Below are 23,090 nucleotides of genomic sequence, written 5' to 3'. Positions count from 1 at the left end.
ATATAAGTCATTCTAGTATTTTCTACATTCATATTGATGTTAATAAATTTAGATAGATATATATATAATTCATATTGATTTTAATGAATCTAGATAGATATATATGTATGGATTCGTTAACATCAATATGAATATGAGAAATGTTAGAATGACTTATATTATGAAACGGAGGAATTAATTGACATGGTTATTATATATGTAGTGCTAGTGTATTAGTGTAGTAGTGTGTGTGTGGCACCGACAGATGCAAAACAAATATTCGTTGGTTGACAGGCAGGCAAATGAAGGCGAATTTAAGGCCGCAGATCCTTCCAAACAAAAGTCACGCGCCCGCGTTGGATTTGGATGGTTGGATCGTCGGCGCGGAGCGGAGCGGCGCATCCTGCACGTGCATGGGACCCTACTATTAGCAGCTCACGATCCACCGACTCCCTCCGATCCATCGATTTTCAGTATCAAACAACGATAAAATCACTCGACAAACAATTAATAAACCCTTTTTATCAAACCCTACTAATATATATAGTCCTACAAATCATTTGTTTTTTAAGGGATTGAATTAATAGGATAAAGCTGGAGACAAGTGCTTAATTTTGCTACTGGAGAGCATGCAGGTTAATTAAGTATTACTAGCAACAAGTGTATTGTGAGGACCATACGTGTTAGCTGGGTCTGACCTGACGATCGAGATAGCTTTATTGAGTTGCGTTGATTATTATTATTATTATTATTATTATTATTATTATTATTATTATTATTATTATTATTATTATTATTATTTATTCTCAATTGCGCGTCCGTCAAAAGCTAGCTAGTGTCCGCGGGTGGTGTTAGCTCATACTCCACTAGCTAGTCCACTGCACTCACCACATCGATCGATCACTCGCTGATAGCTAAGCTAAATGCAAATCCGCCGAATCCATGACATGCATGCATCCAGTGTACCACTGCCAAACTGATACTGATATGATGGACATTGAGATCGGCTTAACTTATAAGGTAGTGAGAATAGCATGTGAAAATGCTTAAACATTACTCCCTCCATTTTAAAATATAAAGAAACAAACGATTTTAATTTGATCATTAAAGTAAAAAAAAGATCAATCATTTTATATTGATGTTACTGGATTTATCATTAAACAAATCATCATAATATATATATCTTTTTATCTAAAACGTCTTAATTATATATATCGTTGGTCAAAGTAGTGCCTCGAAAATTGTGTCGAGATAAAAAAAAGTTCTTATATTTTGAAACAGAGTATTATTAAGGGCATGCATTGCATGTCACATGCACCCTTCTAACTCCTCAATCTAATATAATCAAAGAGAGGGGTGGATAAATTAAATGTGGTGAACAATGTAGTATATTTTTCGATGCTAAAATAAGTCGGCCAAAGTCTCACAAATTTGGACTAATTAAGCTACTCCGGCCGGTAGTTTCAAAGGAGGATGGCCAGTCCAGTCCAGATGGGCGTGCGCCTAACCGGGCCGGTAACTAACTGGTTAATGGGCAGCTACCATACCACCATCCATCTCTTCTAGTATTATTTGTAGTGCATGTTTCTTCTGCTATCCTCCTCCTCCTAGGCCTTTAAATGAAAACTGCTCTGCTCGATCGACGATCCATGGATGCAGAGTAGCTGGGGGCAAAGAAAAAAAACATTTAATTCTTGCAATCCTAGCTAGTAATATATATTCGAGTCGAATTGTTTGTTTGTTTGTTTGTTTGTTGCTAGGTTTGTCTGGGGGTTTGGTTAGTTATAAAAAGAGAGCTAGCAATTCTCCACATTTCTCTCCCGGTTCCTCCGCTGCAACCGTTCTCTTGCTTCAATTCTCGATTCGCCATGCATGCAAGAGTCTGCTGAACGCCGATTGATTAATTGTCTTGTAGTATCTAGGAAAGTAATCCGCTGCTGTATCCTCCTCCTATCTGGATTCTGGAGTGATCCCTGCCCGCTGGCTCCATCCCGCCGCTGCCGACACACATAATTAAACAGCTACTAGTTGATCGATATTATTTCTTCTCTTCTCTTGGGGTCATCCCTCTCAAATCAAGCTCTACTACTCTACATACTCTCTATCGGGTGCCGGCACTGCAGTCCCCCAGGTACTAACTATCTCTGTTACTTGTTGTTCGTCTTCTCCTTTTGAGATGGATCACAGGGCAACAAAATATAGATAGATAGATAGATAGATAGATATATGGTACACTAGTACCAAATATCAATATCAATAGATCGCTATTACGTTGCCAGGAATAACGCAGGGTACTTAATTGTTGGCTGTTTGTTTGTTGGTTGGTTTTAGTATTCCTTATCTTAAGGGACTCGTTCCTTTGAGACCTATGCATCTGCATCTCTTCCTCCTGTGAATCTATGGTTGATTAATCTCATATATATATATATATATAGGTGAGTGAGTGAGTGAGTGAGTGGAGTGCGGTGGCAGAGAGCTAGCTAGGCATGAAGTACAGCAAGGAAGCAAAGCCCGAGAGGGCGGCGGGAGGGCGGTCGAGAGCCGTGCCGGTGGCGCTCCTGTTGGTCGTGCTCTGCGCCTTCTCCTTCTACCTCGGCGGGATCTACAGCACCGGCCGCAGCTTGCTCGATGTCAATGGCATCGTCGTCAAGGGGGCCTCTTCTTCCTCCTCTGCCTCTGCCGTTGCCATTCAAAAGGACACCAACACCAAAGCCGTCGTCGTCTTCCCAGAGTGCCCCGCCGACTACCAGGACTACACTCCCTGCACCGATCCCAAGGTACTATCAATCTAGCTTCTTAATTTCAGATTCAGCAGGCAGGCAGGCAGGCAGGCAGCAATCTGATTCTGATGAGATGTATCTGATTGATCTGCAGCGTTGGCGCAAGTATGGCAACTACCGGCTGAGCTTCATGGAGCGTCACTGCCCACCGGCGGTGGAGCGCAAGGAGTGCCTGGTGCCGCCGCCGCAGGGGTACAAGGCGCCCATCCGGTGGCCCAAGAGCAAGGACCAGTGCTGGTACAGGAACGTCCCCTACGACTGGATCAACAGCCAGAAGTCCAACCAGCACTGGCTCCGCAAGGAAGGCGACAAGTTCATCTTCCCCGGCGGCGGCACCATGTTCCCCAACGGCGTCGGAGCCTACGCAGACCTCATGGCAGAGCTCATCCCGGGCATGAGGGACGGCACGGTGCGCACGGCGCTGGACACGGGATGCGGCGTAGCCAGCTGGGGAGGCGACCTGCTGGGGCGCGGGCGGGGCATCCTGACGCTGTCGCTGGCGCCCAGGGACAACCACGAGGCGCAGGTGCAGTTCGCGCTGGAGCGGGGCATCCCGGCCATCCTGGGGATCATCTCCACGCAGCGCCTGCCCTTCCCGTCCGCGGCATTCGACATGGCGCACTGCTCCAGGTGCCTCATCCCGTGGACAGAGTTCGGCGGCCTCTACCTGCTGGAGGTGCACCGCGTGCTCCGCCCCGGGGGCTTCTGGGCGCTCTCCGGTCCGCCCGTCAACTACGAGAACCGCTGGCACGGCTGGAACACCACCGCCGCCGCGCAGAAGGCCGACCTCGACCGCCTCAAGAAGACGCTCGCCTCCATGTGCTTCAAGCCCTACAGCAAGAAGGGGGACATCGCCGTGTGGCAGAAGTCCACCGACCCTGCCTGCTACGACAAGCTCACGCCGGTCTCCTCCCCTCCCAAGTGCGACGACAGCGTCGACCCGGACGCCGCCTGGTACGTGCCCATGCGCTCCTGCCTCACCTCGCCTTCTTCCACTTCCTCGCGCTACAAGAAGCTGGCGCTCGACGCCACCCCCAAGTGGCCGCAGCGCCTCGCCGTCGCCCCAGAGCGCATCGCCACCGTCCCCGGGAGCAGTGCCGCCGCCTTCAAGCACGACGATGGCAAGTGGAAGCTCCGGACCAAGCACTACAAGGCTCTGCTCCCGGCGCTGGGGAGCGACAAGATCAGGAACGTGATGGACATGAACACCGTCTACGGAGGCTTCGCCGCCAGCCTCATCAAGGACCCCGTCTGGGTCATGAATGTCGTCTCCTCCTACGGACCCAACTCCCTCGGCGTCGTCTTCGACAGAGGCCTCATCGGCACCAACCACGACTGGTGAGTATTTGCATTCATCCAATTCATTCTTCTACTACTCCATATGCATGAGCTTAATTAATTATTCAACTACTATTATTTACTTCCAATCAACTCTACTATTATTTACTTACTACTGTAGGTGTGAGGCATTCTCTACGTACCCCAGGACGTACGATCTATTGCATCTTGATGGCTTGTTTACTGCAGAGTCTCATAGGTACGTACCGTACGTACACTTGCAATTTAATTAATTCAGCATTATATTTCTAACTTTAAATTCACAAGAAAGCAAGTAAGAAATACTCCATCCAGTTAATAAGTGCAATTAACACGTACTTACCGTACGTTGCAATTGCAGGTGCGAGATGAAGTTTGTACTTCTTGAGATGGACCGTATCCTTCGTCCCACGGGTTATGCCATAATCCGCGAGAACGCCTACTTTCTGGATTCTGTAGCCACCGTTACCAAAGGAATGAGATGGAACTGTGACAAGCATGACACCGAATACAAGGCAGACAAGGAGAAGGTCCTCATCTGCCAGAAAAAGCTTTGGTCAGGAAAGAACACCCAGCATTGAAAAAAAAATCAATAACTTGATAGCCTCACCTTGATCGAACCTGGAGGGATCACAATGTAAATCTGCTCAACGATTTCAAGACAGTGCTCCACCTAAGGCACTTCACCCTCCCACTAGATTTCACACTCTGATACAAGAACGTTCGTATAATGATTAAATTAAATAAAATGAGCAATACTCCAATATAGGATCCAATACTTCCTTATCACACAATTATTTTTTATAGTTATTAGGGGACCAATTAATTAATACCACCAAGAGGCAGCTGTAAGTTATTACTTTTTTTTAGAATGGACAACTGTAAGTTACTTTTATACTACTATATAGCATGTTCATTTGTATTAGCCATAGCTTGTTTCTACGATTGTAACAATAGGAACGGCTATATATTTATTTTAATTGAATGTTTACAGGAGTAAGATATTGTTGTTGGTATATGTTCCTCAAATTAACAAGAGTTGGCTGTGGGTTTTGCTGTTGCAAATCACGATCGATGAAGGGAGAGTATATAACGAGTAACAATACTATTACCATTATTCAAGAAAAAACAATACTATTACCATGTGCAATCAAATTGCCCTAACAAGCATGACGAAGCACTGTTTTTCTGAGGCACATCAGTACACTACCACCATGCACAACCAGCAGCACTTGCTTTGGCATACTTTTCAGTGACACTACATCTGAGAATATCAAATTGTAAGCCAAAGAAAACTAAAAGGGGAGCCCTTCTCGGAGCAAGAGGTGCATAGGGCCATTAAGGAGATGCCCACCGACAAAGCCCCAAGGCCAGATGGCTTCACTGGGATCTTCTTCAAAGTCTGCTGGGAAATCATCAAAGAAGACATTCTTCTGGTCTTAGACTCAATCTATAATCTCATATGCACATCTAAATCTGCTCAACTCCGCGAACATCGTCCTAATACCTAAGAAAGAAGGGGCTGAGGGGGTCGCGGACTACAGGCCAATTAGCCTCATTCACAGTATCGCCAAGATCTTCTCCAAGATGCTTGCGCTGCGGCTAAGGCCACACATGCATACGTTGATTTCGGTCAATCAAAGTGCCTTCATAAAAGGAAGAAGCATTCATGACAACTTCCTTTTCGTAAGAAACATAGCTAGAAGATACCACCGCTTGAAGCGAGCAATGTTGCTATTCAAGCTAGACATAACTAAGGCCTTCGATTCCGTTCGCTGGGACTACCTTCTTGCCTTGCTATAGCGAAGGGGTTTCCCAACAAGATGGAGAGATTGGTTGGGGGCTATTTTCTCAACGTCAACTTCGCAAGTACTCCTCAATGGTTCGCCAGGGCAGCGAATTAAGCATGGCAGAGGCCTCAGACAAGAGGACCCCCTTTCACCACTGATATTCATACTTGCAATTGACCCCCTGCAACGAATCCTCTCAAAGGCAACAGAGCTCGGTGCAATCTCGAAGTTGCGAGGGAGAACGACCCGTCTGAGGACCTCGATGTATGCGGACGACGCAGTCATCTTCATTAACCCCACTCGAGGCGATGTCACGGCTTTTGCAGACATCCTACATCGCTTTGGCACCGCCACTGGACTCGTCACCAACCTTCAAAAATCCCAAGTGGCGGCCATCAGATGTGACACCATTGAGTTGACGGAGGTTCTTGAGGGCGTTCCGGCGGTAAGAGCAAACTTCCCCATAAAGTACTTGGGCCTCCCCTTGGTACTGGGTAGACTACAAAAGGCGGATTTGCAACCTATCTTTGACAAAATCTCAGGAAGGATAACAAACTGGACAGGGAAGAACATGGCAGCAGCTGGAAGAACCACGCTCGTCAAATCTGTGCTTACGGCACAACCTATCTATCTCCTGACTGCCTTGAAAACCACGAAGGAATCCCTTGAGCAAATAGACAAGCAGCGCCGTCGCTTTCTCTAGGCCAGAACGGGAGATATCACCGGAGGAAAATGTAAAGTCAACTGGAAAAAGACGTGCTTGCCAACCAGTCAGGGAGGATTGGGAGTCCTAGATCTAGAGAAATTAACGAGGGCCTTGAGGCTGCGATGGTTATGGCACGAGTGGAAGGATCCGACCAAGCCTTGGGTGGGACTGGAAACGCCCTGCGATGAAATTGACAGGAGTCTTTTCGCCGCCTCAACAAAGATAACAATTGGAGATGAGAACACGACGCACTTATGGGATTTCGCCTGGATCGAGGGACAAAGACCCAGAGACCTCATGCCACTGGTCTATGCGATCTCTAAAAACAGAGGGAGGTCTATTCGAAATGGAAAGGAGGAGGACACCTGGGTTCAGGACCTGGCTCTAGAATCACACTCGCCTATTATAGTAGAACTAGTTGAACAACTGGTTGTCCTGTGGGAAGCGGTCCGGAATGTCCACTTAGGCATTGGAGAACCGGACCAGATTACCTGGAAATTCACAAGTAGCGGACGCTACACGACCTCCTTGGCCTACCATGCGCAATGTCAAGGAACACCGAGCACAAGTTTCAACTCCTTAATCTGGAAAGCCTAGGCGCCGGGGAAATGCAAATTTCATGCTTGGCTCATCATTCAAAATAGAGTATGGACTTCAGATCGACTTGCGACAAGGGGATGGCAAAACAATGGGTGTTTGTCCTCTGTGCCGCTGCGAGGCTGAGACGGCGCTGCATCTCATTGCCACTTGATACACTAAAAGGATATGGGGCCTCGTTGCTGGATGGGTGGGCTACCAGCAGATTGAGCCGGCTCAATGGGAGGAGGCACTGTCAGTGCAACAGTGGTGGGAGAACCTTGCAAACACGCCAAATGCTTCGAAAAAAGGGCTCCGATCACTCATAATGCTAGTTGTATAGGAAATCTGGAAAGAGAGAAATCGGCGAATCTTTGACCATAAAGAGGTGGCAACAAGTTTCCTCATGTCGAGAATCAAAGAAGAGGCTAACCTTTGGGCTTTAGCAGGGGTAAAGCGGCTGCGCGAGTTAATCCCACACTTTGTATAGTGTATAGCTACAGGCTCCAGATTTTTTTTTCTTTTGCCCCTAGGGGTTGTATTTTCTCCTGCTCTATTCAATGAAAAGGCACTCTAGTACTGTTTTCCGTTAAAAAAAAAAGAGCTAACAGATTGTTTTGTGTGTGGATTAGAGTACATGATCTGCAATTTGAAAAGCACAGCTGTCTCAAAAGAAGTCTAGAACTCTATATCAGTTCAGTAATTAAACTTGATAATTCTTTGGTTTTTTAGATAATGGAAATGGTATATAATGATTCTTTGTTCACCAAGAGATGAATTTTTTTGAAAGGATTCACCAAGAGATGAATTAATCTGCTTTTGACAAAATCAATGAATTGGGAGCGAAAATAAAAGTAAAAAAAATAACAGAAGCACGTTGGCTATGTTTTCAAGCTTCATGTAAAGTTTTAATTTAATCTAGGGATGATGTCTTAAAAAAATGAGCCTTTGTGCTTGTAAGTCAAGAAAGGTGCAGTCAATGCAAGCTATGGAACTTATAGGTCCATCTGTAAGCAAGGTGGGTACTCAACAAAGTCCACAGGAGACACCGTACGAATGCGACCATGGTATGTACTATACCATGGTGTATTGGTGTATACACACACACGCGCACCTAATATAACCCCAATCAAGTCCATGCTACACTGTTAAACTATCCCAAAAAGGTGCAGTCAATGCAATCAGTACTTGAATCAGTTAGTACAATACTATATATTTGCAGGCAGAAAGGCTAGCTAGAATGCAATATATTTGCAGGTTAGAGAAAGTACCACACTTAGAGATAGGCACGCGACAATGGATCGAGTCAGCAGATAATATATAGGCACCATACCAAGAGCAGTGCAGGAGTGTGAATGGCGAAGACCCTTTAGGATTGCAGAGTGTGAAGGCACACAAATCAGTGAGTTCGATCAGGCCGGCTTTCAGTGTGACAGGGTGTATATGTCTAGTCCAGATCTAGATAGATGAAACAGTATCTAATTCTTGAAACTTTTGTTGGATGAACAAACTGCTTCCTGCAGAATTTCAGACTCACAGTTAACAACCAGGTTGGTGAGATTGAAATTAAAGGAGACAGAGATGTAGACACACAGCTCGTGTACATACATGCATGGAGGCGTTTCATCAAACACCTTGCGCCTGCGGGAGAGGAGGAGAGGATCCAATCATCCAAAACGAAGGCAACTGAAGAAGTTGTAAGGTGTGGTCTGCCGTCTGCGGCGGGGCGAAAGGTGTGGTGTGGGCTAAAAAATGTAGTGTAGGAAGTAAGGCCCAAGGCCCATCCGATATCGACTCGACTCTTATCTGTGTGGGCCGTCGTCGTCTTCAACCCTCCTCCTCCTCGGACTAGGACTAGGACTCGGACTCTCCCCTTCCTCCTCCTCTCTACCTCTACCTCTAGGCAGCCGCAGGAGGAGGCCGGCTGCGCTGCGCTGCGCGATGGAACCGGAGAGGGAGGCATCGTCGGAGTGGGGAGATGATGTCGGGGCGCTGGGTTTCCGGGTGAAGGCGTCTTCGCGCGAGCCGGCGGCGCAGAAGGCGGCCAATGTGCTGGAGCCGGACCTGCGTTCCCACTGGTCCACCGCCACCAACACCAAGGAGTGGATCCTGCTCGAGCTCAGCGTGCGTACTAGCGACTTGTTCTTTCTTCCCCCTCTCTAACTAGGAGTCTCCTTCTCTAGCGGTAGCGGAGGAGGAGGCCCTGAATGAATTGCTGAATTTGCTGCTGCAGGAGCCGTGCCTCCTCTCCCACATCCGCATCTACAACAAGTCCGTCCTCGAGTGGGAGATCACTGCCGGCCTGCGCTACAACAAGCCAGATACCTTCGTCAAGGTTCGCCCGCGCTGCGAGGCTCCCAAGCGCGACATACTCTATCCTGCCAACCACACCCCTTGCCGCTACGTCCGCATCTCTTGTATGCGCGGCAACCCTATCGCCATCTTCTTCATCCAGGTACAACTACTAGTATAACTTTTACTCTTCCTCCGGATATATTCCGAGTAATAAGTCACTCTTCTTCTTCAGCTCATTGGAATCCCTATACCTGGACTGGAACCTGACCTCCAGCCTCTAGTCAACTACCTATTGCCACATATCACTGCACACAAACAATCCTCTCAAAATATCCACCTCCAGGTTTGTTTCTTCTTCTTCTTCTTCTTCTTACTTCTGTCTGTGTCTTGGCAACATATAAGTTTCTTCTAATCATGCAATTTTTTTGATATTAGTTACTCAAAGACATTGCAAGCAGGCTACCACCATTTCTGCCCCAGATTGAGGTAAGCTTTCCGACTAGCATGCATCTCCCCATGTCCATGTATGGTATGTTGTGCCTTTGTTGTTTCCCTTTAATCGCCGCTGTCTATCTGAGTGCAGGCTGACCTCGCTAGTGTCACAGACACTCCAGAGAGCAGTGTACACTTTTTGGCTCTGCTTGCTGGGCCATTTTATCCAATCCTCCAACTTACAAATGAAAGGTGCCAGTTCCTTGTTCAACATTCAACTGCATATCAATTATTTTTTTTATACTAAGCTCTGTGCTGTCCTAGATTATTTTTCGGACAGCTTATGTGTTTGTGCAGGTTGCTGCACAAACATGTGTGCGCACACCTACATGCAAGCACTGCTATCTGAAACACCTTCTTATTTTACAGGGATTTTACTAAATCATTAATTAGCTCTGCTGATTCAGATGCTCTGAAAAGTAGTTTGGCTTCTACTCCAACGGTTTCTTCAAACTTTGAGGCATGTAGTTTTTTTCTTTCCAATGTACTTCTACCGCCTTTCTAGTTTCTGCATTGCACTATGATAATGTGAAATGTTATAGCTGATATATGCTGAAAGAGTGAAAGCTTTGATTAAATGGTGCTGTTGCACTTGCTGCTTTAGTAACACACAATTTTCATTTGTGTGAAGTGTCTGTAAGACCTAACCTTAATCTTCAGCACATTGTTTTCTCGAGAGACTACGGGAATTCATAGTGCTAACTAAGGGTATAGACACCTGGCTCCATTAGACCTTACCTTGAACTATAGGAACAGAAGCTAATGGCAGGATGCATCCCCACAGTGACATAATAAAATTAGATAGGTTTTATGGTTGGATCCAATAGACAAAAAGTCCTTCATAACTATTACTCTGTAGGCTGCAATATCTATGTAAGATTTGACTTAATGAAAACTAAGAAACACAACTTGTTTCTTTTTTGAAACCAAAAGTAGTATCATGTAAATCATCCACATTTTCTTATATTTTACTGGAGCTTTCTGTATTCCATAAAAATCATCATGTAAACCAATAAGACAATTTGGGATGGTTGGTCAATATTATAAATTATTCCCTCCATTCCAAAATATAAGGCTCAACCACCCTTAACCCAAAAACCAAGATATTATCACATCATAGTTTGGATCATCCTAATCCTATATACTTATAGTTCATCCCCACTAAGTGTAGTTAATGCTATTTCTCTTTTCTCTCATGAAGCCACATCATCTCAATTATTTCTAGCCTTTGGATGATAGATCTATGGTACACATAGTCTCTTCTTTCTTCTCTCATAAAACCACGCAATCTCAATTTTTAGGCTCAAAATTCATAAGTATCAATTACATAAAATATGTTCACCTTGCACTATATTGGAACCATGTGTAAATCGTATAGAACATAGGAGGTCATTTTGTTTTGGTTATAAAATATATTGTGGCTTATTTGTACATATTATACAACTTAATTTCCCACAGAAAGACGGCGGGGTATTTATCTAGTAAATATAATGCATGCACCCAACAGAATTAAAGATCTTGAGTATGGAGGATTTAAAAAATAATAATTTAGTGGAAAAGAAGTGCTAGTTAATAGCATGCATTCATTCCTTATATTATGAAACATCTCGAAAAAGTAGTTGCGCCTTATATTATGGAATGGAGGGAGTAGTAAATTATTACTACCTCCATCCCAAAATATAACAACTTCTAGTTATGTATCTTGGGACAGAGGGAGTAGTTATCACCTACTTCCTCCATTTCATATTATAAATCATTTTGGGTTTGTCCTAAGTCAAACCTCTTTTGTGACCAAGCTTATAAGAAAATATAGCAACATTTCCACAAAATAAATATACTACAAAAATATATTTAATGGTGAATTTAATGAAACTAATTTGGTGCTTTAGATGTTAGTACACTTCACTATAAACTTGGTCAAACTTGAAGAGGTTTGACTGGACAAAACCGAAGTGACATATAATATGAAACCGAGGGAGTATTTAGGATTTATGCGTTTTTCATATGGGCATTTATCTTAATTGCTCCTTTCAGTTTCTGAATTCTTTGATTCCCTCCAGACACAACCTAGGAGATCACGGAGTCCATCTTCTGTTCAGCCTGCTTGTTTTCTGGCATTTCGATCTGAAACAGCCGTACTGCTCTTAAGGAAAGCACACAGAGACAGAGCCCTTGGAATTGTTTGCCTGAAAGTAGGTTCTTTGATGTCCTTTTCCTTTCTTATTGATTACAAACTCTTCCCCTCAGAGGGTTTTCATGACATGTATTTATTTTGAAATTAGGCATCAAAGGTCCTGCAAGAACTTCTGGAGCCCGATCCATTGTTAGATGATGCTTCTGACCAAGTACTTTGTACAGACTACTCTAGTTTGTTTGGAGATGTATTTAGCTTATCGGAGAATTGCTTTGATGCCTCTATTCTGAACATTTTGGATATTGCTGCTGTTGAAGAAGGTATTCTTCATATACTATATGCAGCTTCATCACAGGTTCTGTCTGAACTCTGAAGTTGTATCTTTGTATATATTTTCAGTTCCTCTGCATTTACTTTCTGTTTTTTTTTCTAGAACACCTTTATAACCTTTTTGGTTTCAATTGTAGCCTCTGTTATGTTGCAAGCTTGCTGAGAAAGGTTCAGACATGTGGTCTGTCTTACCACTTGTTCAAGCTCTGCTTCCAGGTATTAAGTGGAACATATACACTTGTGCTTTATATTTTTTACTTTTTGATCCAAATGGCCAAAAAAAATGTGAATAGATAGAACATTTGTTACCAAATAATGTACATATTCCCCCATGCTCATTCATATCTTATCCTATATATACCAAGTGATGACAGGCCTTTGCCAACTGGTGTAACATAATGACACCTTTGTTTTTGTGGATTTTCTGGGATTTATCCTTTGGCCTCTCCGTTGGCATGGGCCTAAGGCTTTGGGATGATTGTGATTAACTGCCTGACTTCACCCATTCGTTGAGTTAGAGAAGGGGAATTCCTGCAGTTGCATAAGGTACAACACAGATGGCTTTGTTGACTGGTGTCACTGATAGTATGCTTTTTCTCTCTCGTGTTCCTGTAGCACTTCGTCCTCCACTTAGCCCTGGTTCTACTGAACAGATTGATGGTTGTCTTAGCCAATGGAATCATCCAAATGTTCATAAAGCTCTCTCTCAGGTACCTGAATTGGCACTATTTTATTAGCTTTGTCATGCATCACGGACATCACTTAATATTCCTCAAGTTAACTGTTTCTGCAGATTGCTACAATGTCAATGTCGTCATCAGTTCTTCATCCTCTTCTCAGAGCCTGTGCTGGTTATCTTTCATCCTACCTGTCATCACATGTTTGTTACATAACTCTCTCCTACAAAAATATCCCATTTCTTCTGAAAATTAGTGATGTCTCTTATTTTCATTGTTAGGCAAAAGCAGCCTGTGTTTTGCTTGACTTATGCAGGGGACCATTATCACCGTGGGTACCCATGATCACGGCAAAGGTCTCTTTTTATGATTTTTCCCCACACTTATTTCTACAATCCATATCTTTTTCACAACCTTGTATACTCTTTAAACAGGTAGACCTTGCCATTGAACTTCTGGAGGATCTCCTGGGTATTATCCAGGTATGTACAAGTTAAAGAAAAAAAACTTAGCATGGCATAATTTATGTTAACCTTTGATGCATGTAATCTGGCATATTTCTATATTGAGTAAGTTGCCCACGCATTATAAGAACACTTGGCTGGCTGGAGTTTTATTTTGCATGTCGCTGAAGATATGTGTGGTATGTAATCTGGATCCTCTTGGACAAAAGTACACAGCGAAGTCAGATCTGGATGCACCACCATACTCTGCTATTGGAATATCAATCAAGTGATCAATCAACTACCTGTAGTGCTCTTCCCTAAGCTCAGCAATTCTATTCCTGTTGTGTGTTTCTAGTAAGATTTTTTAGTGGATAGTCACCTTCTTGTCGTATGCACAATTGTGCATATCTTCTGTGTATCCTGGAGTGGACAGCAACATAGATGATAGATGGCACATGCAGAAGTGTCTGTATCATCATGGCAGAGTGCATGGCAATGGACCATGTCCGTCGAGTGTGCTGACCCTGCATCTTGAGCATAACAGATCCCAGGTAGAAATGTGAGCGATGCGAAAACATCGAAAAAGTCCGGATAATATTTTTGCAAATCCGAAGTTGACACGTGCTAGCGTTGACATGGGCCTCCTAGGTATCAACCAATGTTATCTGCTGATGTGGAAAAAATCATGCGTGGCATGCTCTATGATAAAAACACGCTACCTGACCAGTCTTTTTCACCTGGAGGCTCATTTTCAAATTCTTGCACCAGATTCTACCCATCTGCCAAGTTATTAGAGCATACATAATTTACTCTTCTGTATCTTACCATACTTCTATAGGATTGACACTTTTGTACCAATAACTAATAAATAAAGAAATCAATTCTTCAATTTATTTATTTTTATTTTGGGTTGACTCTTGAAGGCATTTAAATATACTATGTGTGAAGGTGGTATGACAATATTGGTCATGTTTTCTCACTACAAAAGGAGTATGTTACCATGACTATGCGCCTTTCCTTTTTGCCATCCTAAGTTAATATTGATGATTTGCTTTGTTACTTCAAGTCATGATTTACCCAAATTTATGTGGGATCAAATGGTTTTGTTTCTTTTAATGTTTTTCAGGGAGTTGGTCAATCTCTTACTCGTTCTCGTGCAGCACTGAAGTATATTGCATTGGCCATATCTGGCCATATGGATGATGTTCTCACAGAATATAAAGTACATTCATTTTTCCTCCTGAAAGTGAGCTTTTCCTTGGTGATTTGTTTTACAGACTCCTTAACTTGTATTATGTAAATTTACCTACTCTCAGGACGTCAAACATAAGTTACTTTTCATTCTGGAGATGCTAGATCCTTTTATTGATCCTTCTGTAAGTGTTATGACAGATGCAATGGCATTTGGTGATGTGTCTGTTGTGCATTTGGAGAAGCAAGCAAGTGCTTGCAATATTTCGTTAAATATTATTCGTACAGCAGTGAAGAGGCCTGCTGTTCTCCCTTCTTTAGAACTTGAATGGCGTCGTGGTGCTGTTGCCACAAGGTTGGTGAACTCTATATGTTTACATGCTTATCATAAATTTGCCATTAAGATTGATCTGAACTTGTCATGGTTGATGAGAACCAGAATAGTACTGTCATTATTTAATTGTGACTTCCTCTGGTCACAAAATTCTCCATTGGAAGCATGCAATTGAACTTCATCATTGCAGAAAAAAAGAATATCTTGGAGGAACTAGTTTTGCCTTTAGCTAATAAGAAAGATATGCACCCAAGTTTGAACCAAAGAGGACTTGGGATGTATCATAGAACCTGGTAAACCGTGTGACTTTAGCATGCACATATGATTGACGGCTTAAACATTAAAGCATTTCTCTAGCTCAGACCTACTTTGTATGCTGGTAAAAACATGCTAAATCTAGATTTGATTTGCAGTGTTATTCTCTCTACCTTGGATCCGCATATGCCACTCCCTCCTGACATAGACCTCTGCAAAAGTTCGATGCCTGAGATTGATCAAATATCTCTGATAGTTCCAAACTGTCCACCGCACTCCTGCAGTGCTGAAGATGCTGATGGGCGTGATACATCTGAAACAACTCCCAGGGAAGATATTCTTGAACAGTGCAATTCTTTATTTGCTCCAGAAGAATTAGAGCAATCTGAGTTGACAAAGACTTTGGAAGAAAAAAAGCATGAGAAAATAAGTACAGATTTGGACCAGAACTTCCCAGAGGACACAAAAAGTAATGGAAAATTACCAGCTGGCCTTTTTCAGTTAGATAATATTTTTGCTGCTGATTACTATGATGCACATGCTGATTATCTGCAGCTGGTGAACTATCAGGACTGTGAATTAAGAGCTCTAGAATTTCAGCGCTTAGCACTGAATCTATGCACACAACAAGAACCTACAGTTGAGGGGCATAATGCTGGAATAGATGCTTTTCTGTTAGCTGCTGAATGCTATGTTAATCCACTCTTTCTCTTGGATTTCCATTCTAATTCGGAGTCTTTGGATGAAATTGAACGTATTCATGCAGAATTGATCCAAGGAAATTGTTTCTCTGAGGCGAAACATCTGCGTGCTAAAGATATTGATCTCATGAAAATTTATAATTTGGAGAATAAACGAGATAAAGCGGTCCTGGATTTACTCATGCAAGCTGCAAGATATGATTTTGAATACCAGGGAAAGATACCTGATGGGAAACCTTTTCCAGATGATGTTGAAGATGGCAAGCAATATATAGAAATTTCACCAGAGGCTAGACACCTTGCTGATGCTGTAACTTTGGTCAGAAAGAACCAGGCTATGCTTTGTCACTTTATCATGAAACAATTTGAAAGGAAAGGACACTCTCCTAACGAAATTCTCCTCCAGAGCTTGTTGTTCTTGTTGCACTCAGCAACTGATCTATTTTGTCCACCAGAGAATGTGATCGATATCATATTGAAATCCGCCGAAGATCTCAATGGAAAACTTGTATGTCTTTACAATTCCGTTAATGCAAGGAATAATAAATTGGATAGAGTAAAACTACATTATCTACGAAGACGTTGGGCACTGCTCCAGAAGCTGGTTCTTGCTTCGTCTGGCAGTGATAATACTAGAGAACTTGTCAGCATTAAAAGAGATGGTTTCCGTTTTAAAAGTCTGGTTCCTCCATCAGCATGGATACATAAGATATCAGATTTTTCCAGGTCTTCTAGTCCACTACCTCGATTTTTTGGATGGATGGCAGTGTCCCGTTATGCCAAGGAATATTTAAATGAGCAGCTATTTCTTGCCTCTGACTTCTCACAGCTTACATCTTTGCTGTCAATTTTCACCGATGAACTTTCTTTGATGGGTGGTGTTACTACTCAGAAGGCCAAGTCTGCTAAAATTGAACAATCTGGTTGCAATAACTATGTGCTTCTTAAGAAGGAACCTTTGCTGTCAGACCAACCAAGCATGAGATTGTTTCAGATTTTACTTCCTGAACTGCATTTCTTCTTTCCGAGTATGAGCAAAAAGTTTGATGCATTTGGCCAAAGCATTTTGGAAGCTGTTGGGTTACAATTAAAATGTCTCCCAAAAAGTGCAGTGCATGATGTTCTTTGTTGGTTTTCAGAAATGTGCCTGTGGCCTTATCTTGGAAATATTAGGGAGCATCTTGCATTTGCAAACGGAGTTAATAGTTTAAAAGGAAACATTGCAGCTAAGGCAAAGGCTGTTGTTTTCTACCTACTTGAGTCAATTGTCGCTGAGCACTTGGAAGTTATTGTTCCTGAAATGCCACGGATGGTGCACATTCTTGTGTCACTTTGTAGAGCTTCTTACACTGATGTAGCTTTCCTTGATTCTGTGCTGTGCCTAATGAAGCCAATGATCTCACACTTCTTAAGGAAGAGTACTGATAATGGAAATGTATCAGGTGATATTACTGAATGCAGTGATTTTGAGTTACTTTGTTTTGAAGAGTTATTTGAAACAATCCAGTTTGGTAAACAATCAGAGGATACACCTGGCAATAAGAACCAGGTGCCCTTTCTCATATTCATTCTGGGTTCGCTATTTCCTGATCTGTCCTTTAAGAGGAGGATTGAGATATTAGGCTCATTATTAGTATGGATAGACTTCGGCAGTTCTGATCCATCATCATTGTTGTGTAGTTATCTACAAGGCTTTCAGGCATTTATTGATGGTTGTGAAACTATACTAGTTCAGAATATTGAATTATTTGGTGTGCATGTCCTTTCTGAGAGAAACCAGTCTACAGAGTTTGCTAACTCCGCAAGTCCAGATGACACCATGGATAACAAGAAAGCACAGGCCAGTGTAGCACAGGTACAGAGGAGGTCCACAGAATATCATGAGAATGGTGAAAATTCAAAGGGAGTTGATTCCCCACATACTGTTTGTATTAAAGAATTTTGTGGTGCCCTGGAGAGGTTAGTGTCAAACCTTGCACCATCTATTGAGGGCAGTTGGAAATGGCACCTTCAGTTGGCCTCTAGGTTATCTTTATCGATTGCAAAATGTTTGCTGTATGCAAAATGCCTAAAGTCTATTGCCGAAGGAGGTATGATCTATAGTAGCATCAAACAAGAGGTTGGTACTGAAATATCCACTGATCTTTCCCAAAAACACTGGGAGAGTGCTCTCCAAGGTCTTGCAGAAACCATTTTAGTAAATCAGAAGAAGCAGTGCTGGCAGGTGGCATCAGTTATGCTCGATTATATGATTAAGCTTCCAAATATTCTTGCTTGGGATAATGTTCTTAATGTCATATCTTCTGCAATGAAACACCTCTGCTCTCATGCACCCAGGATATCTTGGAGGCTTCAGACAGAGATATGGTTATCAATATTGGTTTCTTATGGAATTGAAGGCCTTAAGAACAGTGAGAATTCATTGATTGATCTTTTCTGCACATTGTTGAGTCATGCTGAACCAGAACAGCGCTCTGTTGCATTGCAGCAACTTGGGAGGATTATTATGAGTACAACTAAAGTTGATTCTGAATATACTACTTATAAGCAAAATTCACTCTCATCTGGTTCAACAGTAACATCCCTTTTGGTTACTCATACCTGGGACCGAGTAGCAGCATTGGCTTTCTATGATTCTTCTATGTTATTAAGGAAGCATGCATTGGCTTTGCTTACTGAATACATTCCATTTGTTGATAGAAATCATCTACAGTCCTTTCTTGGATCCAGTAACAGCATCCTTAATGGTGCGGAACAATTTTCTTATGCAATAGAACAGGGGTATTTGACACGAATGTCTTTGCTGTTGCTTTCAAGGGCGTGTCTCTATTCTGCTCCTGAAGATATTGCTTTAATACCTGAATGTGTTTGGAGAAAACTGGAAAATATGCAAACATCAATACCTGGTAAATTTATGCTCCTTAACAATCTGCACTTTCTTTTTTGCATAAACACATGTAAATTATGTTGTACATCCTTTCAAGATCAATAACTACCAATTAACCATGCTATCTAACTTTTTTATGTCTTACTAGGATGCTTTGGTGATATGGAGAAAGATCTCTGCCGAGCACTGTGTCAACTAAGAAGTGAATCTGATGCTAAAACTGTAGTGCTCTCTCTCTCTCTCTCTCTCATACCTAAAAGTTATTTTAATATCTTAAAAATCAGTTCTGTGGTTGAGTTGATACCATAGCGCGACAAAGGGAAGTAGCTTCAGTAGAATTTTGTACATGTCTCTAATACTGATTACTGATTGCATACCTGTTCCCTTAGGTCGTAAAAGAACTTCTCACGGAATCTACTGCGAAACCAGTCGAAACTGATTTTAAGGGCATCCGTGAATCGATTCTTCAGGTCATATTCTTCAGGGAACTCTATTGTTGGCTATCTTTCTTCTTTCTTGCTTGATCCTCTGCCTTCAAACATCACTGCTTATAGTTCAAAAACTCAAACTAGGTTGTCAGTGCTGACTGCTGACTGTGCTTGCACAGTTAAACTGTACAACATAAATGACAATACTTGCAAATTAGCTAACTAGTTCTCCTAATTGAGCCAAATGAGCATCTATTTTTAGAATTTGATAATGACAGGATCAGTGCAATTACTTTGCCCAAATGAATAATTCTTGATGACAACTATTATTGTTGTGGATTTTTTATTCGTCATGCAATCAATAGGCACAACTGGTCCACTGCAGTGTGCTTGTATTATAGTTTCTTTGTTCAAAAGGTTATTATCTCTATACCAGAAGATGCTGTAAATTATATTTCCTGATCTTGTCAGTGCTGGTCTATCTCGATTCATGATTCTCTCTTTTATAGGTGCTGTCCTCTTTGAGTTCTGTTGAATCATACTTTGAGTTCTTCTCAACAAGATCTGATCAGGAATATCAGGTTAGAAATGCAACAAGGGCTTTCCTTTTGGGCCTTTGTTTTGAACACCTTATACTGACACTTGGTTAATCATAACATTAAGGAACTTGAAGAAGCAGAGATCGAATTGGAGATTGTTAAAAATGAGAAAGCACTTCACAGCTTTATTGTACATCCCCAGGACACCATGATTCCGGACATGTCATCATGTAAGACTAACGAATTTTAAGGCATCCTTTCATTAACGATGTACTTTTGATGTGTTATGATATTATTCTATTTCCAGACTATAAGGATGGTAATGAGGTTAATAAGCAGCTCCAGCAAATTCAGGAAGATATACGGTCCTTGTAAGCCCTGAACTCCTGATTTGTTTCAACTGAACTATTTTTCTGTCATGGTAATAGACCAGCCCTGCCAAGCCCTTTAGGGGTTTATGGCCTATGGGCAATAATATATGGTCCTGCCCAGTCAGCATGTCATGCGCTCATGCCTGGCTTTTGATCGTTCCTTTTGGGTATGATGAGTCTCAAGTGGTTGGATATTGGTTCAATTGTTCAACGTCTAAAAATGCTGATAAGAGAAGAAACCAGCCTACTAATGAGTAAATAGGCTCAATTTGTCCCATAGAGTATATTTTTGTGAAAATAGAAAGTACATTACTTTCCTATATTATACTTCATTTGGATTTTTTTTTTAAAAAAAAAACTATACATGTTGTAGACCACTAAAAAGCTAAAAAAAAAATAACACCTGTGATTTTCTCCAGGAGGCACGGATTGTCTGCTAAGGTGAACTAAAGTTCTACTAATACATGTTTGCTTTCTGGAATTTTTTTTTTTTTGGAATTGCTCGATAAGCTTCTGTATAATACTGCCTTAGCTCTAGTTCCTTGTAAAATTCTTTATTATCTTTGTGAAATGTCCTTTTTTTCACCAATTTGAATTCTAGAAGAATTTCAAATTTAGTGCTAGTCTTATTTATAGACTTATAGTTTGTGTTCTTCTTCAATAGGGAAAGGTCCAAACTCAGGGAGGAAATTATAGCACGCAGACAAAAGAAGCTGCTTATCCGACATACTCGTGAAAAATACTTGGAGGAGACTAGTTCAAGGGAAATGGAGCTGTTGCAAGAACTTGACAGGTTTAGAGTTGTTGCCTTTGTCATTTAGCATGTCAGAAACAATATAAATGTTCCTATCCCTATTTCTTTGTTGTGTTATCTGTATAGGGAAAGGGCTCATGAGATGGAACGTGAAATCGAAAGACAGCGACAACTGGATCTTGAGCGCGTTAAGTCTAGGGAACTGCAATTTAACCTCGATATGGAAAGAGAAAAACAAACTCAGGTGCCAGAATAGTTTACTCTTATTCACATATTTTTAGACGAACAAGAATCTTTGTATTTCTCTTTGCACTCTGTGCTTAGTATATGACTATGGGCCTGTTCAGATTGTAGCAAAAATAAACTTTACCAAATTTTGGCGATGCCAATACTTTGGCAATTTGGCAATATTGCCAAGTTTTGGTAGGATTTCTTATGTATTTACTAGAGCTTGGTAAAAAAAACTAAATGGATGCACATATTTTGCAGCTTTAAAAAAAATTGGTATGGTTTGAAATGGCATCAATCTGAACAACCCCTATATGTATATGTCTTCCTATGTTGTGGTGGGTGGGTTCACTTCATATTGATAGCGCATGTTTATTTGATGTTTCGCCACATCCTTTGTGGCTAGTAATTTAGGGTGAAGTATCGTAGGTTTTGACGATACTCAACATTTTGCATGAATTTGATATTTCTTGCCATGTCATATACTGATTGCTTTTGTAGAGAGAGCTTCAACGAGAATTGGATCAAGTTGAGTTGGGGCGGTCATCAAGGCGGGAGTTTTCAGCCAATACTAACAGGTGTGTTATGCTGGTAGGCGGTTGCCTCATTGTCTCACCATAAATAAATTTTCGTACTGCTTCTGATGAAACTTCACTTGACCTGTTTGTTACCCTTGCCATGTGTGTGATGTGATGGGTGTTTTTGCAGCCGGTCTAGGGAGAGATACCGTGAAAGGGATAACGGTAGGGGACAGCAGGAAGGAAGGAGCCGAGGTGGAGGGGTTGAGGCCGGTGGGTCTGCGACAAGATCATTTTCAGGCAACCTTCCCACAATACTGCAGCAACCTCGAGAGCGTACTACGAGTGACGAGCGTACTAGCACAGGAGGAAATTATTATGAGGAGAATGCTGAGGGAAGTGGTGACGCCAGCAGCGTCGGAGATCCAGAATCAGCGGCGGCTTTGGAAGCTGGCACGAGGCATGGCCCACGGGGGGGCAGCAAGTCGTCGTCCTCAAGCTCAAGGCAGGTTGTAGTAGAACGCAGGGAGCGTCGAGAAGGGAAATGGGAGAGGAAGCATTCTTGAGCAGGTTGTGGTCAAATTGGCTGCCAGTACGAACGAACTGTATCGATTATCTCCTGGTTGCCCTGTACTGTACTTTTCTCTATTATGTATGTGTACGCAGAGCGGCTAATGACAATGGCTGTTTCGATCGGTGGCTTCGGTGTTCTTTTTCATCGCTCGTTTTCTTCACGGATATTTGTCGAACTGATAAACGGTGTCTTTTTTTATATAAAACAGAGTTTTTGCTTCATAAAATTATGTTAATCTATTTTCAAGTTTTGTTTCTAATAATTAATCATGTATTAAATTGTTGCTTCTTTTTACATGCTAGGAGAGAAGGTTCCCACACGCTTAGACTGTAGTGGATGTCATACCTCCATCTTCTCCTTCTGCTTGCATGAATAAAGAGCTATATTGCTGGGAGGACCGTGTAAATCGTAAGTTGTCTAGTATTTCTTTCATCAAAAAATATGAGACATATTTTTCTTTTGTCATCGAGATTAAGGGGAATTAACTCAACTCCTATGAAACAAAACCATATAATTTTATACTGTATGTATATTACCAATAAGTATTAACATGATTTTGTTTTATCCCAATCAACAATTAATTTAGTATATGAAGATCACAAATATAAACTCTCTTAAAAAAAAGTATGGGTGCGTTTGGTTCCAAGGCTAGCAGGGGCCTAGCCTGGCCTGGCAAGGACAGTCGTTTGGAATCAGAAAAAAATCCTAGCCCATGCGGGCGAGCTAGCCCATAGGAGCGAGAAAAGGATAGCTCACAAGGGAGAGCCGAATCGGCTCGCCTCCGACGG

The 23,090-nt window shown here is 42.1% G+C and overlaps 2 protein-coding genes across 4 annotated transcripts; both read left to right on the top strand.

Annotated features, from left to right (window-relative positions):
• Positions 1-1,551: 1,551 nt before the first annotated feature.
• LOC127752496 (probable methyltransferase PMT21) lies at positions 1,552-5,076 on the top strand. Its single transcript, XM_052277894.1, has 5 exons — positions 1,552-2,110; positions 2,415-2,756; positions 2,854-4,097; positions 4,219-4,296; positions 4,438-5,076. The coding sequence occupies exons 2-5, from the start codon at positions 2,466-2,468 to the stop codon at positions 4,655-4,657; spliced, it is 1,833 nt and encodes a 610-aa protein (XP_052133854.1). The 5' UTR covers positions 1,552-2,110; positions 2,415-2,465; the 3' UTR covers positions 4,658-5,076.
• A 3,926-nt stretch (positions 5,077-9,002) lies between these two features.
• On the top strand, positions 9,003-22,427 carry LOC127752494 (uncharacterized). Of its 3 annotated transcripts, none has more exons than XM_052277892.1 (25): positions 9,003-9,272; positions 9,382-9,603; positions 9,676-9,786; positions 9,879-9,929; positions 10,027-10,127; positions 10,305-10,395; positions 11,996-12,127; positions 12,218-12,424; positions 12,537-12,615; positions 13,015-13,109; positions 13,193-13,279; positions 13,358-13,432; positions 13,511-13,558; positions 14,649-14,744; positions 14,839-15,068; positions 15,461-18,909; positions 19,063-19,112; positions 19,280-19,360; positions 19,828-19,899; positions 19,982-20,087; positions 20,165-20,228; positions 20,893-21,021; positions 21,109-21,226; positions 21,712-21,788; positions 21,919-22,427. In XM_052277892.1, the coding sequence occupies exons 1-25, from the start codon at positions 9,090-9,092 to the stop codon at positions 22,292-22,294; spliced, it is 6,330 nt and encodes a 2,109-aa protein (XP_052133852.1). In that variant the 5' UTR covers positions 9,003-9,089; the 3' UTR covers positions 22,295-22,427. The 3 variants fall into 3 exon arrangements, with proteins under 3 accessions (XP_052133852.1, XP_052133851.1, XP_052133853.1); XM_052277891.1 differs by having other exon boundaries at positions 19,039-19,112; XM_052277893.1 differs by lacking the exons at positions 9,003-9,272; positions 9,382-9,603; positions 9,676-9,786; ... (2 more) ...; positions 10,305-10,395; positions 11,996-12,127 and having other exon boundaries at positions 12,305-12,389; positions 19,039-19,112.
• The last annotated feature ends 663 nt before the right edge of the window (positions 22,428-23,090 follow it).

Source organism: Oryza glaberrima, chromosome 10 (assembly GCF_000147395.1).
Source record: "Oryza glaberrima chromosome 10, OglaRS2, whole genome shotgun sequence".
Classification (NCBI taxonomy): domain Eukaryota; kingdom Viridiplantae; phylum Streptophyta; class Magnoliopsida; order Poales; family Poaceae; genus Oryza; species Oryza glaberrima.
This window is presented reverse-complemented; position numbering and strand designations above follow the sequence as displayed.